At 38.3% G+C, this 20110-nt stretch overlaps 1 protein-coding gene across 2 annotated transcripts in view; it reads left to right on the top strand.

Moving 5' to 3' along the window:
- Positions 1-20110, top strand: part of ARID5B (AT-rich interaction domain 5B) — a 174902-nt gene that overhangs the window by 134232 nt on the left and 20560 nt on the right. For both annotated transcript variants that reach the window (XM_011370225.2, XM_011370226.2), the window contains 3 exons: positions 2746-2950; positions 4884-4936; positions 14270-14367. In XM_011370225.2, coding sequence (XP_011368527.1) covers positions 2746-2950; positions 4884-4936; positions 14270-14367 — 356 coding nt within the window. The remainder of the gene's footprint in view (positions 1-2745; positions 2951-4883; positions 4937-14269; positions 14368-20110) is intronic.

Genomic DNA, 20110 nt, shown 5'->3' on the forward strand with positions numbered 1-20110 from the left:
TCTATCTAGAAACAGATACTATCCCAAAGGGTTCATTTATGTTAACTGAAGGAATATATGGAGCTATTCCGAGAAAGGAAGCCACTGCTCACTTCTTAGGAAGCACCTGGCTCCCAGGAGAAACCCGCTGCGAAGCCCACTGAGGTTCAGGATGGAGTTCAGAGGTGGCAGTCTGGCTTCACCTGGAGCCTTTTCTGTGAAGCAGGGAGTCTGAATGAGTTTGGGCCTGGTTCGTGCACCTCCTTCGTGCTTTCCTTCTGTTTCCAGGTAATTTCTGCACGGGCGAGGTAGAAGATTAGACAGCTATCCGAATGCTGAAGGGCAAACCTCATACTCCCTTAATAATGGTGTTTCTCACCTAATAATATAAATAATTGGCCCATTATCACTGCATATTTCAGATCCAACCTGTTCTGTGTGCAAACCTCACATCTACCTCTGTTTGCATAATAAGGTTAGGGTTTGGAGTAAGGGAACCCTGAATTCGAAACTCAGAGTTCTGCCCCACACTAGCCAAATGACAAAATATATAACTTTACTGAACTTCAGTTTCTTCGACTATAAAATGAAGCTAAATACCTGTCTTTTATGATTCTTATGCACATCAAGTAGACTGTGTGAAGCCCACAACACTGTTTCTAGCTCATTGTAGGTGCTGGTTGTTACTAATTTCCTTCCCTTTGCTTAAAAGGCAGTAGAAGGAAAGGAGACCTTTTACACTCTGAAAACCAGGATAAACCACATGTCTAAGGTTTTGTGAAGCCTAGTCATAAGATATGGTTTTTAATTGAAAGTGTGTTTTAACTACCAATTTCATATTTTTATAAGTGTCGGTAAAGTATAGTGTTTAAAACCACAAGTCCTATAGTGAGATTATCCGGGTTCAAACTCTAAACTCGCCTCTTACTAACTTGGACATGATCTTGTGATCATGTACATGTTATTCATCTTCTCTATACTTCGGTTTCCTCTAATATGGGCATAATAACTTGCCTCATTAGAACTGTGAGTGTGAAATGAGATAATACCTAAAAAGTGCTTAGAATTGAGCCCGGCTACATAGAAAGCACTCAAAAAACGTTTGAGGCAACACAGATTAAAACTGGAGTGATTTTATGATTTCAAAAAGCAATGAAATTATAGATTTCATCAGAACTTTAGACTCAACAGTCTATAATTTGGCAGTGAAAAATGATGACATCATAAAGTTTTACAGGATGTTCAGCTTAATATAATGTTACAATGCACTGAAGTTTGAATTCTATAAGTAAAAATTCTACATGGAAAAATGTTTTAATATCATTTCCACAGCCCCTTAAAAATTAAAATCTTATCTAGAGGCCCAGTTGAATGAGTTGTGCAGGAAGTTTTATTTTTAGCAGGACCAGTCTAAAGGTATTAAACTAGCATGTTCACTTGAGAGACTAAGCAATAAAGAAAAACCTATTTAAAAGAATATACTTTCCTGTAATAAATAAGCCTAACCTTTTATGTTCTCAGTGCTTGAGAAGGAGAATCTGAAGGGAAAGAAAAAGAGGGGTCGAAAATCTGAAATGGAAAACATTGAAAGTGCGGGACATTTTTATTCATATTTCTCCAGTACTTGCCCTCTTTTCTCCAATGTTAGATATGGAAATGTAAAGAATATTGGAATGTACATATTCCCCATGGGCGCACTTGAACTCAAAGTTTGACCCTTTGTACTTCCCCCTTTTACAATTAAAATAGCTCAGCAACTTAGCGTTATATTTAACAGCCATCAAAGGCCTCTTGTAGAACATGGCATTGAGGAGGGAACATTAGGTTAGCCGCTCGGTATGCCAAGTTCTATATTGGCCTAGAGTGTGGAAGGAAGAACATCTGGAGCATTAACTGCCATTCATTTTTTAATTATGGAGCTTTTCACTTACTCTTCTTGGGTTTTTAGTTGACCTCTTCTATCTCCTTTGTGGCTAGTTCACATCTCCTATAATATTCTCAGAGCTGACTGAAAAGCAAGAAGCCCTCATTAAAGAATGGGATCTTTTGTTCCCCACTGAGGGTGGATCCAGCTTTACCTTAGATGACGGACAGCAGAGACCTTGCTGACGTTCATGATGCCAACATCTGCTGGCATCATGTTTTTCCAGTTTTACTAAAAAGAGTAGCAACAGATAAGTTTGCTATGAAGAAATCCACTTGCCTTTCATTTTGATAAAAAGTGTGAAATATAGGACTATTTATTAAGAAGGCAGATTTTGTTCAATGACAGTAACAGATGGTGCCCCTCGGGAAAATAAACTGTGTAAAGAAAGAGGCAGGAGGATGGTCCCACCAGATGCAAACACTGTTTTTCATTTCACATCAACATACATATAAGGAGCCTAAAAGAGGCTGGCCTAGTTTGGCAAACTGTGACCCACTGGCCACCTGTTTCTATAAATAAAGTTTTGTTGAGACACAATTACACTCATTAGTTTACATATTGTCTATGACTACTTTCACAGGAGAGTTGAGAAGTTGTGACAGAGATTATGATGGCCCAAAAGCATACAATATTTACTACTTGGCCCTTTATAGAATAAATTCACCATCCCCTGGTCTAAGACAATTCCTATTCAATGATGCCTCTAAAAAGCTATATCAAGGCAAGGGTGATTTATTGAATCACTCTTCCCACTCAGTGAAAAGCGTCACTAGCTATGTCTTTGTAAGCATTCCAGGGCTGTTCTTGATTTGATGTGGCATTTTTTTTCCCTTTTTCAGGTGAAATGTGAGGCCAGGTCTGCCTTGACTAAGCCGAAGAATAACCATAATAACTGTAAAAAAGTCTCAAATGAAGAAAAACCAAAGGTTGCCATTGGTGAAGAGTGCAGGGCGGATGAGCAGGCCTTCCTGGTGGCACTTTATAAATACATGAAAGAAAGGAAGACGCCAATAGAACGAATACCTTATTTAGGTTTTAAACAGAGTAAGTATACTTGTTTTCGTTTTTGAAATATTAAAACTGCTCAGATTCTTTGAGTTGGAAAAAAATATTTTTGACTCAGGATTATGTTGAAATCCTAATCTAGAGATGATGCTCACTGTTTATGCTAAATCTACAAATCATCTAAGCCAGGAATTTTTTTCCCTGCCTCTTTCCGCTACATTGTTCCCTTCTGGGGCAGTGAGATATTTATAGGCTTGAATCCACTGATTATGACTGGAAATAGACATGTTGAAAGTTTCTCATTTTCTGTTTTGTCAATCTTGAGTGTCTGTAACGCCTTTCTTCTGAGATAATAATATGACGTAGCTTTATCAGACACAGATGTTGTCTGTGAAAAGACAGCTTTTTAAAAGGAGGACATTTAAAGGTGGACAAAACAACAAAGAGAAAACATTTCTTAAGCCCCAAATTTGTTAAGAAATAACAAAAACCCGATGACTTCAGAGGAAACAAGAAATGCACAAATTTGAACTGAAGGCCCAATTTTGAATTACTCTGACATGTACATTTAAGTGTCCTCATATATTTGTAAGTAGAACAGAGAACTCATAGCTAAGCAGAATTCCATAGAAAAAGAGAAGAAACACAGATCCTGTCCTTATTTTACAAATGAATATATATTTTGCCTCTGTCTAGATTTTGTGTCACACAAAGCATGAGCCTCTGGCTTGAAATAGTATTTTCTCCAAACATATCTTCCTAGATTAAAACCATGTGTCATTTTGATGAAGAATGTCAAACCTGCATGTTTTACATAACAATTTACATACCTAATAGCAATTGGCACTGATTGCAAGAGAACACTCACAGCCATTATAAACTTATATAACTACGAATGATTACAATGTTTGTCTGAAAACTGGTTGCTGGAAATAGAAGTAAAATTAATGTACTATGAACAGCTTTGTTGCATTATGCATTGGTTCAGATTAAATCAAGGCCGAGGCAGGGCTCTTGATAGCTTTGAAATAGTGCAAGGTTCAATGAGGCTTTTCAAACGTGTTATGTCAAAAAGCCTTTAAATTTTTTTTTTTAATTTTATTATTCATTTCTCTTACCAAGGAATTACTTGAAGTTCAATTTTCCCCTCTTATAAAAGAATCAAATCCATAACAGTCTTATTTCGTGGTATTTGGTACAAATGAACAGGGTTGCTAGCAATTTGGCATAGTTGTTTAACGGCCTAAACATATGCAAACCCTGTAAGGAGAAATCCGTTTTTAAAAAATATATTTTTGCAACATCACACAGGCAAGTTGGGGGACTAAGTAGACTCATGACTCAATTCCTCTGTGATCGAGTATCTTCCTTCCCTTTGATCTGTTGTATCACTGCTGCCTCAAGGGTGAAATATTTGTTTTCCTACTCATTGCAAGGCACCACATGTTAGTGAAATATGATATGAGTTTTTAATATAGTGCTGCCATCAGACCTTCTATTAAAAAGATAATCATATATTAAAGTGGCTGTTATTTATTGATTATGGAGAGTTCTTATCTGAAAGAAGCATAAATAACTGTTTAATCAATGACTTCTTTTTAAATAAGGGTTGAAGAAGACCAACCCCAATTTTGAAAATCACAGTTTTCCCAAGGACACTGTAATTTAGCTTTTCTTGGTCTGCTGATGGCAACAGGATGAAAATTGTGTTGTTCTTTATCCTAAAAGTAGAACCATTTCCGTATTTGTGACTGTTTCTTAAGAAATATTTTAAGTGGTAATAATATATCCTGTTGTTGAATGCCCTTTGGCAAATTGTTTCCTAAGAACTTAGCTCTCTGGGGTACATTAGTATTTTTTTTTCTCTCTCTCATTGAAAAACAAAACAAAACAAAACAAAATGTTTTAATTGACATTTCTTGGAAATATGTTAATGCAATGCTTATCTAAATACTTATTGTCCCTCTAACAGTTAACCTTTGGACTATGTTTCAAGCTGCTCAAAAACTGGGAGGATATGAAACAGTAAGTGTTTAAGCAACTTAAATAAAATAATTTTGCAATCTAAACCCGTCCCCCCCCACCCCACCCCCGCCTTTGACCAAAATGGAGAAAATGAAAAAGCAAACCATCATTGACTGCTTTTTCAAATGGCTCTACACTTTTGGGGGTTTATTGGGCCGCTTTTGGAAACAGTCCCAATTAGTTCCAGGTTTGGCAAAATTGTAAACTTGTCGTAAAAACTACAAGTGGAAAACATATGTAACTCTCCCCTGTCAGGGAAATTAGTTGGGTCTGTAATTTTTTCCCATGTTGAGAAAGGACTATTATTGTACAACAAGCCAAGATTGCATAAAAGAAATTTCCCTTGGCAACATACCTGACATCTGTTCATGTCTAATATGGGAAATGTATTAAAGGCTTTCAAAAGTAATCAGTATTGGCCATTAAGGAATAAAATGCAGCAGAATCTCCTCTCATTCTAAGGCAAAGAAGCTTTATTAGACAAGGGTCAGTGCCGCATAAACAGGAAGTTATCAAACTTATTCAGAACAGGCTCTGACACTCTTTATCAGCTAATTCTAACTGACAGGAACGGGTTATTTTTAGCCCACAGGAAAATATGATGGCCACAGATTTTTACAGCATGTATTTTGAACCAATAAAATGTTAAAGCAACAAACTAAGATTAAAATCTTGAAAGAAGAAAGAGCTACATTAATATAGCACACAGATGACATCTGTAATAAAATCAATTGACATAGGAAGATGTCGTCATTGGAAATATTTTCTCCTCCACACAATGATCAGATTAAGTTGTGCAGTTTCTTCTGCAATTGAATAAGAAATTGTTTTTTCTTTCCTTACGAAGTAACCTGGGATATCTCTATATTGTGGTAAAATGACAGTAAGAGACACAAAGTCAAGAAAATGAAATTCATTTTAGCCCAAACATAATAACTAGTGTTTCTGGCTAGATATAGCATATTGTTTCACAAACTAATATAATGGTTTGATGTCAGGGGCTTGGGATGGGGAAAGATGGCAAGCATTATATGATTCAGATAATCAGGTGTTTACTGTAGAGATACCTGCTGTGAATTCTGACTAAAAACTCTTTGATACGAATATATGTGCATATAATATGTTTATTTAATATATGAGCTACACATATATGTTTATTAGGAAATATAATAGTGATATGAACTACATATAAAATGTGCATTTCATAAATACAAATTTATTTGAAATATTTGTTTTATCAAGCGCCCTATGTAAAAATAAATAATGTAATTTTTCATTGGTTGGATCTGTTGAAAGGACAAAGAGACCGACTCCTTGCAACTGTGGGCTCATAGTTTTGCAAAATCTTGCACTAATTATAGCTCTCACCTGTGTGAAAAAGATGATAACTTATTCAGGGTTAGTCTGATAAATTTAGAAGTTAACCTCATAGCCTAGACTTTTAAGTCTAACTTTTGATGTTAAGGATAGGACTATACATTTTTATGAACTGTAACTGCAGATAAGTTGCATGATATTGCACAGTATTATAAAATGTCTTTTTAAACCCAAGAAATCATTATTATTCACTGATAGGGAGTATGCCAGCAAATTTCACAGAATCAGTTTTTCCTGCATTTCTATCTTCTGTATCTTCGTAAGGATTCTATTTTTTCCCCTCCATGTAACAGCCAGTTAGTTGGTAGAATGTATAAAAAAGCTTCTGATAAGTTTCAGGGCATTTGCAATACTCTCTGAACAAATAATATTTATTCTTTTGTTGAATGAATGAATGAACGAATGAATGACCACACATTTAGCAAATCACCTAAACACATATTTACTGAGTGTCTTATGTGTACAATGCATTGTGTCAAACACTCTGGGAGATGCAAAAGTGTCTAGGCCAGTGGTTCCATTTGCTTACCATACAGGAGAGGCGGGCATTATAAGACAATGTGGGAAAAGATCAGAGCCCTATTCAGGTAAAGCACTTCCTCACTTAGATATGAGAGAAAGAAGACTTATGGCTCTGATGCCATTCGAGTAGAATTTTGGAGAATGAATGGAATTTAGACACGAAAGATCATGGTCTTCCAGGAAGAGAAAATGAAATGGGGAAATAAAATGTGGAGGTAGAATAAAGTTGGGCATCGAGAGTTTTAGTAACTTAAAGCAGAGTGACTAGGTGGCTGGGACAAATGACCATGAAGGAGAGTCCAGAGAGAAGGATGGAGGCAAGTAAGGAGAGACCTTGGCTGCAGGAGATGCATGAAAGCTTGGTAGCAAGCTAAGTGTTATGTGTTGCCATTTATTTTGCCTTCACTGTGTGTTTAGGTAGAGTAAAGTAGAGAGAGGCCGGAAGAATGTGGAGACCAGATTGGCATCTGCCTCTTATCTAGTTATGAGCTTCATGTCTCTTCAGCCAAGCCAAGAGAGGACGGGCAACCTCTGGGACGGCCGTTTTCCTTCTTCCTTCTCCACTCACCCTTCAACTCCCTCATTGTTCATTGGGTCTTTGCCATTCTTCACAACAACACTCCAAATTTTTTCATCTCATTTCAGATAGTGAATCTACAATCTTTCTAAAAAAAATCTACATATGGGGACGTAAACCGGATGAAACCAATTGATGGGATTTTCCTTCTCTTTCTCTCGCTCTCTTTCCTTCCTCTCTTCTTTCCTACATTCCTTCCTTTTTTCAAATGCCTCATACTACCTGTTAGCCCTGTGGGCACTTAAGTTTGCCACTTCCATTCAACATTTAAGCTTTTGAATCTCCTAAGTACAGAATACATTTTTCTGTTGGTATATTTTGGTGAATAAAACTGTGAAATGTTCAGCGAGCATTCAGTTTTGAAGTTAGTCCAAAAGATGTATGAAAAATATTCAAACTCTGGGGACTTAAGTTATCATCACAGTGTTGTTACCAGAGGACACTTATCAGTGAAACTGTCTAATACCAGAGCAAGTGTAGACTTGTCATTTAGAGCTCAAAAGAGATCTTAGAATCTTCTAGATCAGTGGTTCCCAAAAGCTACTCAACAACGGGGGCTCAAATTTTTAATACGGAACTTTAAAGTATAAGTAGTTGTCTAAGCCTGTACTCTGACATATTAACTCTGTGGTGGTGCCTGAGCCTCAGAGCCTGAAAATCTCTCTTTTAAAACTGCCCAGGTGATGTTAATGCAAAGCTAATACTTAGCTTACTGGTTCTCATGGGCCCTAGCTTCAAAATGTGGCCCCCATTTAAATCAAGCGTCAAAGATTAGAAAGGTATCTTTATGCTGCTAATAAATAAACATGCCAGCATATTAACATTTCATTGGCTCAAAAGCAACACCAAGTTCCCAATGAATGTTTTTCCATTTGGTAAAGTGGTGATATAAATTGAGAATCGGTAAGCTATTTTCATTCTGAGAGAAGGTGCAGCGCCCTAACATTTCATTTTTTATGAATTGGTGTTGAAAGAGATTCTTGCCATGCTCCAGTTCATACCTTCATTTTGCAAATGAAGAAACTGAGGCACAAGTAGGTGAAATGAATTGCATGGGGTCATCATACATTTTTCAGATTCTGACCTGCTGAGAATTTGTGCACAATTGTCTCAACCTCCATAGCACCACTGGAAGGAAAGAGATTCATAAATGATTATTCTTTGTGCCTCCCATTCCCAGCGGTCTCTTACGTATCTAGAAGGCTTTCTAGATATTTTGGATGATGTTTTGGAAAAAGGATCTAATAACCTACCTTCGAGAGTAGCATCTTTCAATCAGTTCTCTGTATCTTACATGATCCTTAGTAGATAAACTATTACTAGCTGAGATTTTATCTGATTCTTGAGAAAAATGTGTGAATTTAGGAGATGGGTCAAGAAGTGTGGATGATGTAAATATTCAGTAATAGTAAAAAATTTCAAGTTTAGAATCTGTAGCTGTATCTCTTCTGCTGTTAAGTTGTGATTGGATAAAGGCATCTCTCTGGAATTCCCTCTGGTTATAAAAAGAAGCTGTTTTAATTGGTTTGTTTTTGTTTGTGGTTATAAACTATTTCAAACCTTCTGGTTTGAATTGCGGATTATGGATTATTTCACTTCAGTTCTTTACAACTCTCAAATTGAATTAAGAAAGAAGAGCATAAGTTTTATTTTAAGTCTTTACAGCATTCTACTAATGTCTATATTCAGTTCTCTTGGCCTCTTCTGCCTCTGCTGGAAATGTATATCGTATCTCTGCGTCCTTAGGTTTAGAGATCGTGAACGTATCGAATGGATTTGATTTCCTAAAAACCAATATCCTGGCATTTTGATTGGTTGGCAATGAGGACCCTTCCTTTGTAGTCATGTATCCAACTTCTCCTCCTAAACATTTTCAAGTATAGGCACCTACAGTTGAAGCAGAGCCGGATGAAGTTTTGCTGATGAGCTAAGAGGCTTGCCCTTCAGTCTCTGATGAAGCAATTAAAGCTCAAAAGTAGCTCGAGGTATTACCAGGATGCAGCGTGTTGAGGATGATTTGTTAAAGTGACTTCTATTTGGCTAACCATTTGATGGCATGCCAGAGGCAATATTTGGAGAGAAGGTACTAGGGCAGGGAAATAGGTCTTATCCTAAAGGCAGAAGACTCCAGTCAGGAGTGCCTTCTCAGAGCGTCAGCTAGTAGCCCCATCTTTCCCCAGGGGTGAGAAAGGATCATTATTTCACATCTGGGAGAAGAAATCACTTGTCTTCCTGCAAGAAGGATTAGGCTTTGACAGTATTTAGACACCCTCTGAATCTGACCCCAGTTCTTTGGACAGACGAAGACTCTTGCTTAATTCAAAGTTCTTGAGGCCAAAGATGATGTCATATAGTTTTGAAAGGCTCCAGTTCCTGGAGTACTACCAGGAAAAAAAAGTCATCTTCCTTGAATTCTGTCCGCCCTCAAGGTGTCCTGAGAAAGAGGCTTTTTCTCAGAGCAGCTGGGGCAACACTATTTGCAGGAAAACTCTTCTTTCGACTTCGAATTTCCTACACATTCTTAAGCCATGGAAACAGTGAAGTCCTGAAAGATTTCTGATTACTGTTTCCTCACCAGGCCACAAAAATTCCAAGATTATTTCATCCCTACAACCTCAAAGTTAGTGAAATCAAAGCACTAAGACCGTGTCTTGGGTTAAAACGGTTTTTCAATATTTTTAAGTGACAGGATATTTTCATCAAATAAATTGTGAAAGGGACGGTTCCTTTCCCACGTACTCGACCGGTTTTCTTGGCAGGGATGGGCCTTGTGGAGAGTTCGTTTCAGGCCACCTTACAGCATCACCTGGGTTCTAAAGAGCAGTTTGAAAACCACTGTATTTATGAGCAATAAAAACTTCATGAACGTAAAAGGTTAAGAGAGCTTTTCACAGTTTCTTGGGTCTTACCACACTAGGGAGAGAAGTTAACTGTCAAGTGTCTTCAAAGTGAGATGCAGCTTCACACATGCTTAAACTGGTTCATTTTTCTTGGGTGTGGTCTGCTCAGTTTTTCATCTTCCTTTATGGTTAATCGTATGGGGTTGTGCTTCCTGCTAAATTATGGACCCTTGAAAGCTGTACCATCTCCTTCTTTTCATGATATCTCTCTCTACCCTCAACTCTCCATCCTCCCCCGTCCACCTCCATGCCTCTGTACTTGGCACAGTACTCTAAAATGGGACGTAGTAGAAGGTGAGTTGATGTCATGAATTCCTATCATGCCCTAGAAGGAGATGATAGAAGCACAATCCAAGAGAAATAACTGCCTGGATGACTTTGGCCATTTTCTCTAGGAAACAAAGAGCCAGAAGTTCTTTGTATTCTTAAAAACCTAAAATAAAATAAAGGCCAGGTTGAAATGGGAACACGACCAGGAGGCTTGAAGCTTAGTGAGAGAGTTGATTACACTAACCCCTTGGCTAGATTAAACTTTCCAGCTGAATAGGGCTGGATGCTAGATATGGGGAGGCAGACCTTGGTTCTGCCCTAGGTGGGGGTTTATAGCTAATATACATCCAGAGAGGACATTGGACAACAGAATAAAAACCCTAAGCAGATAATTAGTCACAACAAAAGTATAATAGTACAGAAGGCAGATTTATATAGGTGGGAACACGATGCCGAGTACCTGGCTGGGAGGCTTCCTCCTGTTCTTTTCTCTGTCCTTATAAACTCTGAGACCCATTATAAGTTTGGACAACCGGAAGATTTAGACATTTCTTGCTTTAGAGCCCATAGTCAGCATTTGAATTAAAAATGCACCTAAGCACAAAAACTAGAGACATGTACCCAAGAGAACTGTGTACTTAAAAGCAGTTGGAAAGAGCACATTTTACGACTTTCCTGTGGAAAGAAAATATCTCAAAATGGCCTGATTTATCCAGACAGGCCAGAGGAAGCGCAGTAAACAGAGAGACCACTTCCTTGAAGGCCCAGCCCTTGTCCTCACTCCAGATGAGTACTCAATGGTAAAATTGTATTTAAAGACCAGAACCTGCTAGCGGGGAGCTAACGCAGACCTCTAGCCAGCTGTACATGGCTTATTAACACCAAGTGGTGCTTGATACTGGCTTCCCACTGCCATAATTTCAATCCTAGGGTGAGGAAGATTTTTTTCTTTTTGATAATTCATTATTTATTTTTAAAGAAGTTTTGTCATCTCTGTGATAGGCAAGCATTTAACAAGGATTCCCTTGCCTAGATAACGTCCACACATTAAATATCCCCATCAACGGTAGTCACTTCTTCTTTACATTTTTCACAATCTGTATTATTTTCTTTATATATTTGGTCAGTTGTTTATTTTTGGCATCCTCCACAAGGATGCAGTCATGTTGCATGTTGGGTCTGGTTGTTATTGTTGCATCTCAGCTGTTAGCATAGTACCCAACAGATGGGAGATGGTCAATAAATGGTGAATGAATGGATGAGTGAATGGATGGATTCAGATATAATTGGGACTTACCCATGACTCAGTGGTGAACATAATAAAAAAACCTCTGTTGTAACTAGAGACACAAGTAGTCAGGGTAGAAGAACCATAATTTTACTTGCTACTTCAAGAGAGTAAAATCTCAGAGCACTGTTAACCTGACCCACTCCTTTATATTTTTGCTAACCTCATAGCTATTCTAATTGCCCACTAGCGAGAGACCAGAAGCCCAGTGTTGAGGACTTGTAGCAGAAGGTGTGCTTCCCACATTCATCTGTCTCATTTGAAGCAAAAAACCCTCAGAATTCTGTTATTATCACCCTGCTATATGCGTGGGCTATTCATCAGTTCATTCTGATGTGGAGGCTGCTTTGATATAGTAGAAAAAAGTCTGCTCTTGGTACCATAAGACATCAGTATAAACCTTGGTATTGCCATTCTGCTGCTGTGTGCCCTTGGGCAAGTCATGCAACCTCTCTGAGTCTCCCTCCCTTCTGTGAATGAGATTCCTATAATCTGCCTCACAGGCTGAGAGGATTAAATCATATCATGGATGTGAAAACTATAAAATATGAAATACAGCACACACGAGATACAAGAATGACAAAAGTGATGGTTTCTTCTGAAGTGATTGCAGGCACATACGTAGGCTGTTTTCTGCCCTGCTGGGCTCCCCAGGGCCCACACACCTCATCTGAGGGAAGGGAGTATGGAGGTTTTGTTTCAAGGGGCCTCGGCATTCTAAGGGGTTTGAGGATTGATGTAGACACTTGGGAGGGGATACCTGTTTCTTCTTCCTTGATACACAGGCCTCGTATAGATCAGCCTGAAAATGTATTATTTAAAAAGTTGGAGGGAGATTGTAATTAAATATAAAATAATTACCTAAATATGTATTTTGAGTGTTTTGAAAGGGGCTTGAAAGCATTTATTATCATCGAAACCAAGGGAAAATTAAGCAGGATTTTATTTTTAGTTACACCTGCTGGTAGATGTAAGAGGTGGTTCTGTCTAATGAGAACTATTGAAACAAATTGGTTCAAGAACGCTTCATGGGAAATTGAACAGTGCAGAATTCACATTGTCTCGAGGTCCTACTTGGGCCTGTTGAGAAGGGTTTATGGAAATGAAGGGGTTCTTTTTATTTGAAATGGAAACATTTCATTTACTTTATAATATTTAACCACCCTTCCCCTGCTCCTTAGATTACAATTTCAGAGCCCCTGGTTACAAATCGAGATTTTTTTTTCCCTCAGATTGCTGCCTTTAGCCCCTAAGTGAACTCCACTGGCAGCTCTGTGGGTATTTTTCAGAAGAAGCCTTCTGTTCTGATTGTATTAAATGCCACTGGCACCTTTGCCACTCTCTGCTCCCTGCTCCCTGAACATTCCAATAGCAGAGCCTTCCCGTCCCATTTAGAAATGTTCACAGGGACCTCAGAACTTAATTTGTCTTCCTAGTGCGAAGAAACACTAGACTTGCTCAGATGTAGTAAATGATGGGGTTTTCCCCAATTAATCATCTGCCAGATCGTGCATCTGTTATTTTGTAAAATCTTAATTTATGTTCAAAAATAAAAGAAAAAAATAAAACAAGACTATAGTATGCCGTTCAGCGTTTTGCAAGCTGTTTGCTTTTATTCACCTAACTCAATAATATACAGAGCTTGCATTTTTAACTTTGATTCCAAAGTTAGCTTTTTTGTAGGATTTGATCAATATTCCATTTTCCTGACCTAAGTGAATAAAAATAAATAGCTTGCGACATATACAGGTTTAGATCTTGATTTTGTTTTGGTAGTTAGAGAAGCTGTCATAAAAATGTAGGCTGAAATGACTATAAATTCCATAACTAATTTGATCAGTTTAATTAGTTTTGTCGTAATTTTATTTAGTTTTTTTTAAAGTAGGCAATACATCACATAGTTTAAAAATCAGAAGGTACAGAAGGATGCTTGGCGAAAAGTCCCTCTTTTAGCCTGTACACTTGGCCGCTCATTTCAACACCACTCAAGCAACCAACGTTAATCCTGATTCATTTAAATTGATGCACTAAGATATATTTAGCAAAAACTTATTTTCTTTTGATGTTTTATTGCATGACATAAAGGAACTGAGCACGAGTTTGGGACCATGGGGGGCAAATAACTACATAAATATCCAGGGAGATACCTTAGATGAAAATGCACTACGGGCGACAAAATATGGAGCCAAAAGCAGAATTCCATTTTTTATTGTAAAGAAAAGCGCTGAAAGTGAGATCTCACTATAAAACCATAAGTCTCCCCACATACTCACTTGGACTTCTCTGTTTCTGGGTTTCCAGAACAGACTGTTCTCTTCTGACTGTTGCATATGTATTGAATCTTGGCACCGTGAATCTCTTGTGATGCGAGATTGAATTTCCCATTGCCATTTTTTCAGATAACAGCCCGCCGTCAGTGGAAACACATTTACGATGAATTAGGCGGTAATCCTGGGAGCACCAGCGCTGCCACTTGTACCCGCAGACATTATGAAAGGTAAAACAAAATGAAATAAAACAAAAACCTTTTCTGGAAAGTCCTTGCTTAATTGAAAATGTGTTAATTGGAAGAAGCTTCTGGTCAAGGATAGAGACCAAAGGAAGTCTAAAGGACCTTTTAGGAAACAGAAAATATCCCTCTGGCATTTTACTTTGCATACAGCCTTGTGATTTTTAGGGAACGTGGCTTTCTCTAGTTACCGGAGCTAAAATTAGATAGTCTTTTAATTTGCTTTTATCCTGTGACCACCTGCCTGACAATACCATTTTTTTTCCCCACAAGCATAAGATTATCCAATATGTTCACTGTGGGTTCATTTACTATGAGAACCTTCAGATTCTGAAAACATAGGTCTGCAGTATCACTGTAAAGTTACCATGTAACTGTACTAACATTGAAATACATTAATGTTGACTGTATTAACGTTGCAAAGTAAGCATTTCTTTAATAAGAAGATTGGCCCCCAAATAAGGTTTGTTGTTTTTTCCCATCTTGGTATTTTTCTCCTATGGCTATGCTTTTGACCGAGGAAATCCTTTCTTGCCAAGCTCTGTGTGGTTTAGTTTTCTAACAAATTCAGCTTCTTTCAGAAGGTGATGATAATGCAGACAAGAAGTAATGCCAAATTAGACTACTATGAGGGTTGTTGCCACAGGAATATTTCCTGTTTGCATTAGGACTGTTACCCACAACACTGACGACCAGTTAGCAAAGTCATGCATTATCCTTGCTCAGCACGTCAAGCCCAAACTTAATTTGTTCAGGCCTCGCCAACTTCCTTATCAATGGCATTTGCCTTCTGAAGTGTTGACCAACTCAGCTCCCCGGTTTCAAATTCAAGCTTTGAGATCCAAGCAGAGGAGTGTGTGTGTGTGTGTGTGTGTGTGTGTGTGTGTGTGTGTGTGCGTGTGTGTGTTTTAATAACAGCCATGGATGGAATGAAGCAAGACACAGTCAACTGAACAAACAGGCCACTTACTTTGTTAGTTTGAAAGCTAAAACACAACATAAATTGATGGTTGCTCTTCACATAGTTACCATTCCAGCTTCAACCCAGAAGCATAACACCTGCCTTTGGATCATACAAATGCATCTTCAGATAATGTCATCTAACTCTTAGTCATATTTCTTTTGAATTCAACTATATTTTTATCTGTATTGCATTTAACATAGAGCCACTTTTAGTATAGCCTATTCAATGAAATGTGGAATGTTTTTGTATGTATAATTATAGTAAACTGAGTTGGGTTTAGTACCTCATGAAAAATTCCCACAAAGCATTCCCAAGAGATTGCCTTACTTGAGAGTGTTATAATCCGGAAGGATTTTGAAAAATTGGTAATAGGAATTCAAATTATTACTCTTCATAGCATTGTTGCCAACATAGTATATCATTTTCTTAAGTGAGAGTGTTACCGCTCTCAGTATTTAATACAAAAGCCCACATTCTCACACTGTACATAACAGGTATACTACAGAAGTCTTAGTACAAAATAGCCTGGTATCTCAGGCAAGTGTTTTGTAAATAGCGTTCAAGGTACCATAATCAACTTGTTTTTGACCTATGATTCAAGGTTTTAATCAGAACATTTTCATTAGAAACACTGTACTTTCAAATAGCTTCTATTCTGATGGTGAGCCTCTTACCTCCACGTACAAATGTTCCCAACACCTGACCATCAAACTTAAAGGACCAGATAGCAATTAAAATTAGAAAAAGAAGTTATCTCAGCTATTAGCTAGCTCACTCAATTAAGGAATGAAATATTAATCAAACATATTATAAAGCATTACATGGTCAAAAAAACAAATAGATAAGGATGAGATGGGAAAAAGATTGGATCTATTGTGTGTGTGTGTGTGTGTGTGTGTGTGTGTGTGTGTGAATGTTACATTTACTCAAGCAGTTGTGCACATTAAAAAAAAACGCTCAATCTTAAATGAAATATCAAGATATATTCTTTTGAAGATTGTGTACTTTGTGTCATGATTTACCTCTTCCTGGAGTAGCAGAATCTTAAGTGCCTTTGATTAGTCGAATTGAAAAATTCTAGTAGAGATACCTCAAACTTTAGCAACTAAGAAACATTATTAAAGATTTTTTTTTTTTTTAAATTTCTCTTCTCTCCTCATTCTTAGGAGTAGAATGGATATTTCACAAAGGTTTGGTTTCCCATTGGATTAAATTTTTTAAAAAGCTATGTCTTTGAATTTGAATTACGAATTTGTTTGGTCAGCGTGTATCAGTCAGAATCCAGTAAAGAAAACAGAAACCACCCTAGGTATTCAACAAAGAGAACTAATTATTGGAGTTGCTTAAACAAGTGTTGGTGTGAAGCACTACATCACTCTGGAGGTAATAACCACAGTTTTCCCAGGGCTGGACGGATAGAGAAAAGAGGTTAGGGTATTGCTACCCAGAAGTTCAGAGAGTGGGCCCCACAGAGCTAGGGTTCAGACCCCCTCCCAGGGAAAGGCACCCAGCCCATGCTGGTATTCCAGGAGCTCAGAGGAGGAGCCTTGTGGAGCTGGGCTCAGACCTAGGAGGCAGTGCTCCCTGGTGCTAGACCTCAGAGGAAATGCATCAAAACTGTTCTGGGATTATTGAAAGAAGCTAGAGGCTGGAACTACTGCTGCAAAGTTACTGTTGGGTTGGCACTGAAATGAACAGCAAGCAAAATAGAAAAAAAGAGGTCCCTTCTGCCCTCCCTGGCCTGGTAGGGCCCCATTTGCAGGACCTCAACAGAAAAAGGGCTGACAAAAAGAGACATGTAATTTTCAGGGACCCAGTCCCAGCGTTGCCAAATGGCGCACAGAAGGTGGATTTGGAGTCAAGAGACAATAATCCAGCTGCCAAGTGGGACCCCAAACATGGAAACCCCTGTGCAGAACCTGAAGCCCAGGTTAGAGCACAGCTGTCCCCAGGTGATTAGAAAGGTCCTCAACCTTTCCTTGGCATTTCTTTTTGCCAGTTAGGCCCCTCTAATGTTGTTATGATCAGATACAGGGGTATCTTGAATAGTTAGTAATTAATAAGGGTTAAGTGCCAAATTTTCCAGATGATTGTTGTTTTTTTGTTTTTGTTTTTTTTAGAAAATCAGACTCACAATAACGCCACTCTCACTCATTTGAACCTTTCAGGATTTCAAAGGAGTCACCCAAATTCCTGTGAGCTGTGGTGGTAGAAAAGTCTAGGAACTACTTCCCTAGATGCCTTACTTTAATGATTCTGCCAGAGAGAAGGGCAGAGGACACTCTGATCTGTCCGGGGACTTGAAAGAGCTCTGCTTTGATCAAGACACCATGGCTAAAACTTTACTTAGCGATTATGGTAGATTTCATTCATTCTTGCTAGTTCTAGGCTGTGCTAACACAATAAAAACAGATGACTAGATTGGTGAAGGGCCACCGTTTTCAAGAAGGTTCAAGGAGTTGGAAGGGGTCAGGGTGTTGTGGCAAACGTCCCATCTGGAGAAGTGCTTGGAATTATTTAAAGCCTTCCAAACACGATCAGAGCCTTCGGAGCTCCACCCCTGCTGCTGGTTCATCTGGTCTCTCACTCTTTTCACTCTAGTATAGAAACTTGGTCCTTTTCCTACTTCCCTACCACCAGCTTTGCTTCCCTAGAAAACGAAGAAGAAATGAGTGAGCTGCTATGCATTATCCACTGATTTATTTTTCATGCAGTGTGGTTCATGTTTCCCGTAAATGTTTTCATTTTCCAAAAGAAAAAAATAGCCAGTTCCTCAGTAAATGTTACTTTGTATATTAGTTGTGCACTTTGGGTTTATTAATGAGTGTAATAATGAAAGTGTGGGTTGTTAAAAAGAATCAATGGGTGTTTTTATTTAAGGCATAGCAGAAATGGTACAATGCCTGTGAATGCATCATTGTCGTTGAAGGCCTGACTCGTCTAAACGTGCCTCTGATTGGTTTAAATCAAATAGGTCCAAGCACTTCATAAAAATGTCTTTGTCAGCCTGGTTTTGCTTCCAAACCTATTCATCTCTGTCAGTTTTTAATATTAGTACCAGGCTCCTGGCCATAGTCCATTAGTACTGTACTTAATTGCTCATGTTACAGATGATCACCAATATAAAAAGCATTAATGTTTCCCCATCGCGAGACTGTTGCTATGTAGATGTCTCAAACTTAGAAAAGCTTATGAAGTGTGGTTATTCTGGACATTTCTTGCTCAGGATTTATAGATAAAGTTACTGTAGATTATAATGCAAAGACAAATGCCCACCGCCTCCTGGGCAAGACCCTTCTAAGTGGAATATTTTCTTTCTTGTCCAACTCCTTATTTAAGGTGCCCCAAACTGCTTTCTTTTATCAATAAAGGAACGAAAAGGAAAATTGAAACTTTTATGGAATTTCCTTAGTTCGATTTTTCTGGAATAGTAATTCACTTTAAAGGCTTTGTTTTCACATGCATATTTATTTTCTTTTTAAATGTTTTTAAGCACATGCAGGGAGAAAAAATCCTTACACAGAATACCAGATTACTGGTTTTGATTTTCCTGAATAAATTACACGGTCTGTTTCTGTGGAACACATGAAGTTGTTATTAGGGATTGAAAAGGGAGCATTAAGGCAAATGTACTTTATGATGTGCTTTCCTGAGTATTTAGAAAATCAAAATTTTAAACAAATGTATTTGTTTGTGGGGAAATGAGCAATTACGCTGCATCTTCTTGAAGACTCCATGCCCAATTTCAGGTTCTAACCTTTTGATTTTCCTGTAAGCATTCCTCAGGCAAGACTGTCATGCCGCCTGGCTGAGACGGCTTCCTTTGCAGTGACTTGGGGTGAGCTGTACCCAAGCCAGATGCATTTGGGCAGAACCCGAATGACAGTCAGCTGGAGCTTCGGCCTTTTTTCTCTGAAGGTGGAAGGCAGGGTGTGGGAGGTTCGTGTTTTAAGTAAGATAAGTGTGCGCTTAAAGGTAAATGCCAAAAATATATCAGGTTCTAAGGAACTCAGCTAATTATATTGTGGGAAAAGGCCAACGGAAATTAAGGTGCATTACAGTCCTGCCCGTGTCTGTTCACGTCCAGGACATTGGTATATTCTTGCTCATTTTGACGCCCTCGAAGTTAATCAATACAGGATTCAGAAAGTCACGGGCAGGATTGCAGCATTTTAGATTCGAGAGATCTATTGGCGATATTCTAGACCAGTGTTACTCAGAGATGTTTTCTAATCCACCTGTGAACTGTTTGCTACTAGGCCGTGATGAGGCAAGCACAGCAATTGCAAATAAGCATTGATACACTTACATAGCAATCTGCCAGAACAATTTTATGTCTTTCGAATCTAATAGAAAATTAGGGCTTGTATTTTGTATGCCTTTTTTAATTTTGCCTTTTCTAGTAATTTATTTTTATGGTGTTTTACAAAAGTATCAGTAGGCAACAGATGAGACATTTAGAAAACTAGACCTTCACTACAGGTCATTGGAGAAGCACTGCCCTGCACCAGTGGTCACAAACTCAAATGTTTATGGAGGCAGGTAGCATAGGTAGTGCAGGTGGCCGGGTGGGAAAGTTGGAAACTGGCACACACAGCCCCGGGCAGGGAGGCCCAGTGGAATCAGCCTTAGGCGGACACAGTCTCTGTGCTTCCAGACCTTCTTCCTCATTTTCGAGATAATTTTTATTATCTCGTGAATAAATATCAGGTAAAATCACCTGACTTACAAATATTGGCTCCAATCTTTCTGAAAAGAGTTTATATA

This window comes from Pteropus vampyrus, unplaced genomic scaffold (genome assembly GCF_000151845.1).
Source record: "Pteropus vampyrus isolate Shadow unplaced genomic scaffold, Pvam_2.0 Scaffold165, whole genome shotgun sequence".
Classification (NCBI taxonomy): Eukaryota; Metazoa; Chordata; class Mammalia; order Chiroptera; family Pteropodidae; genus Pteropus; species Pteropus vampyrus.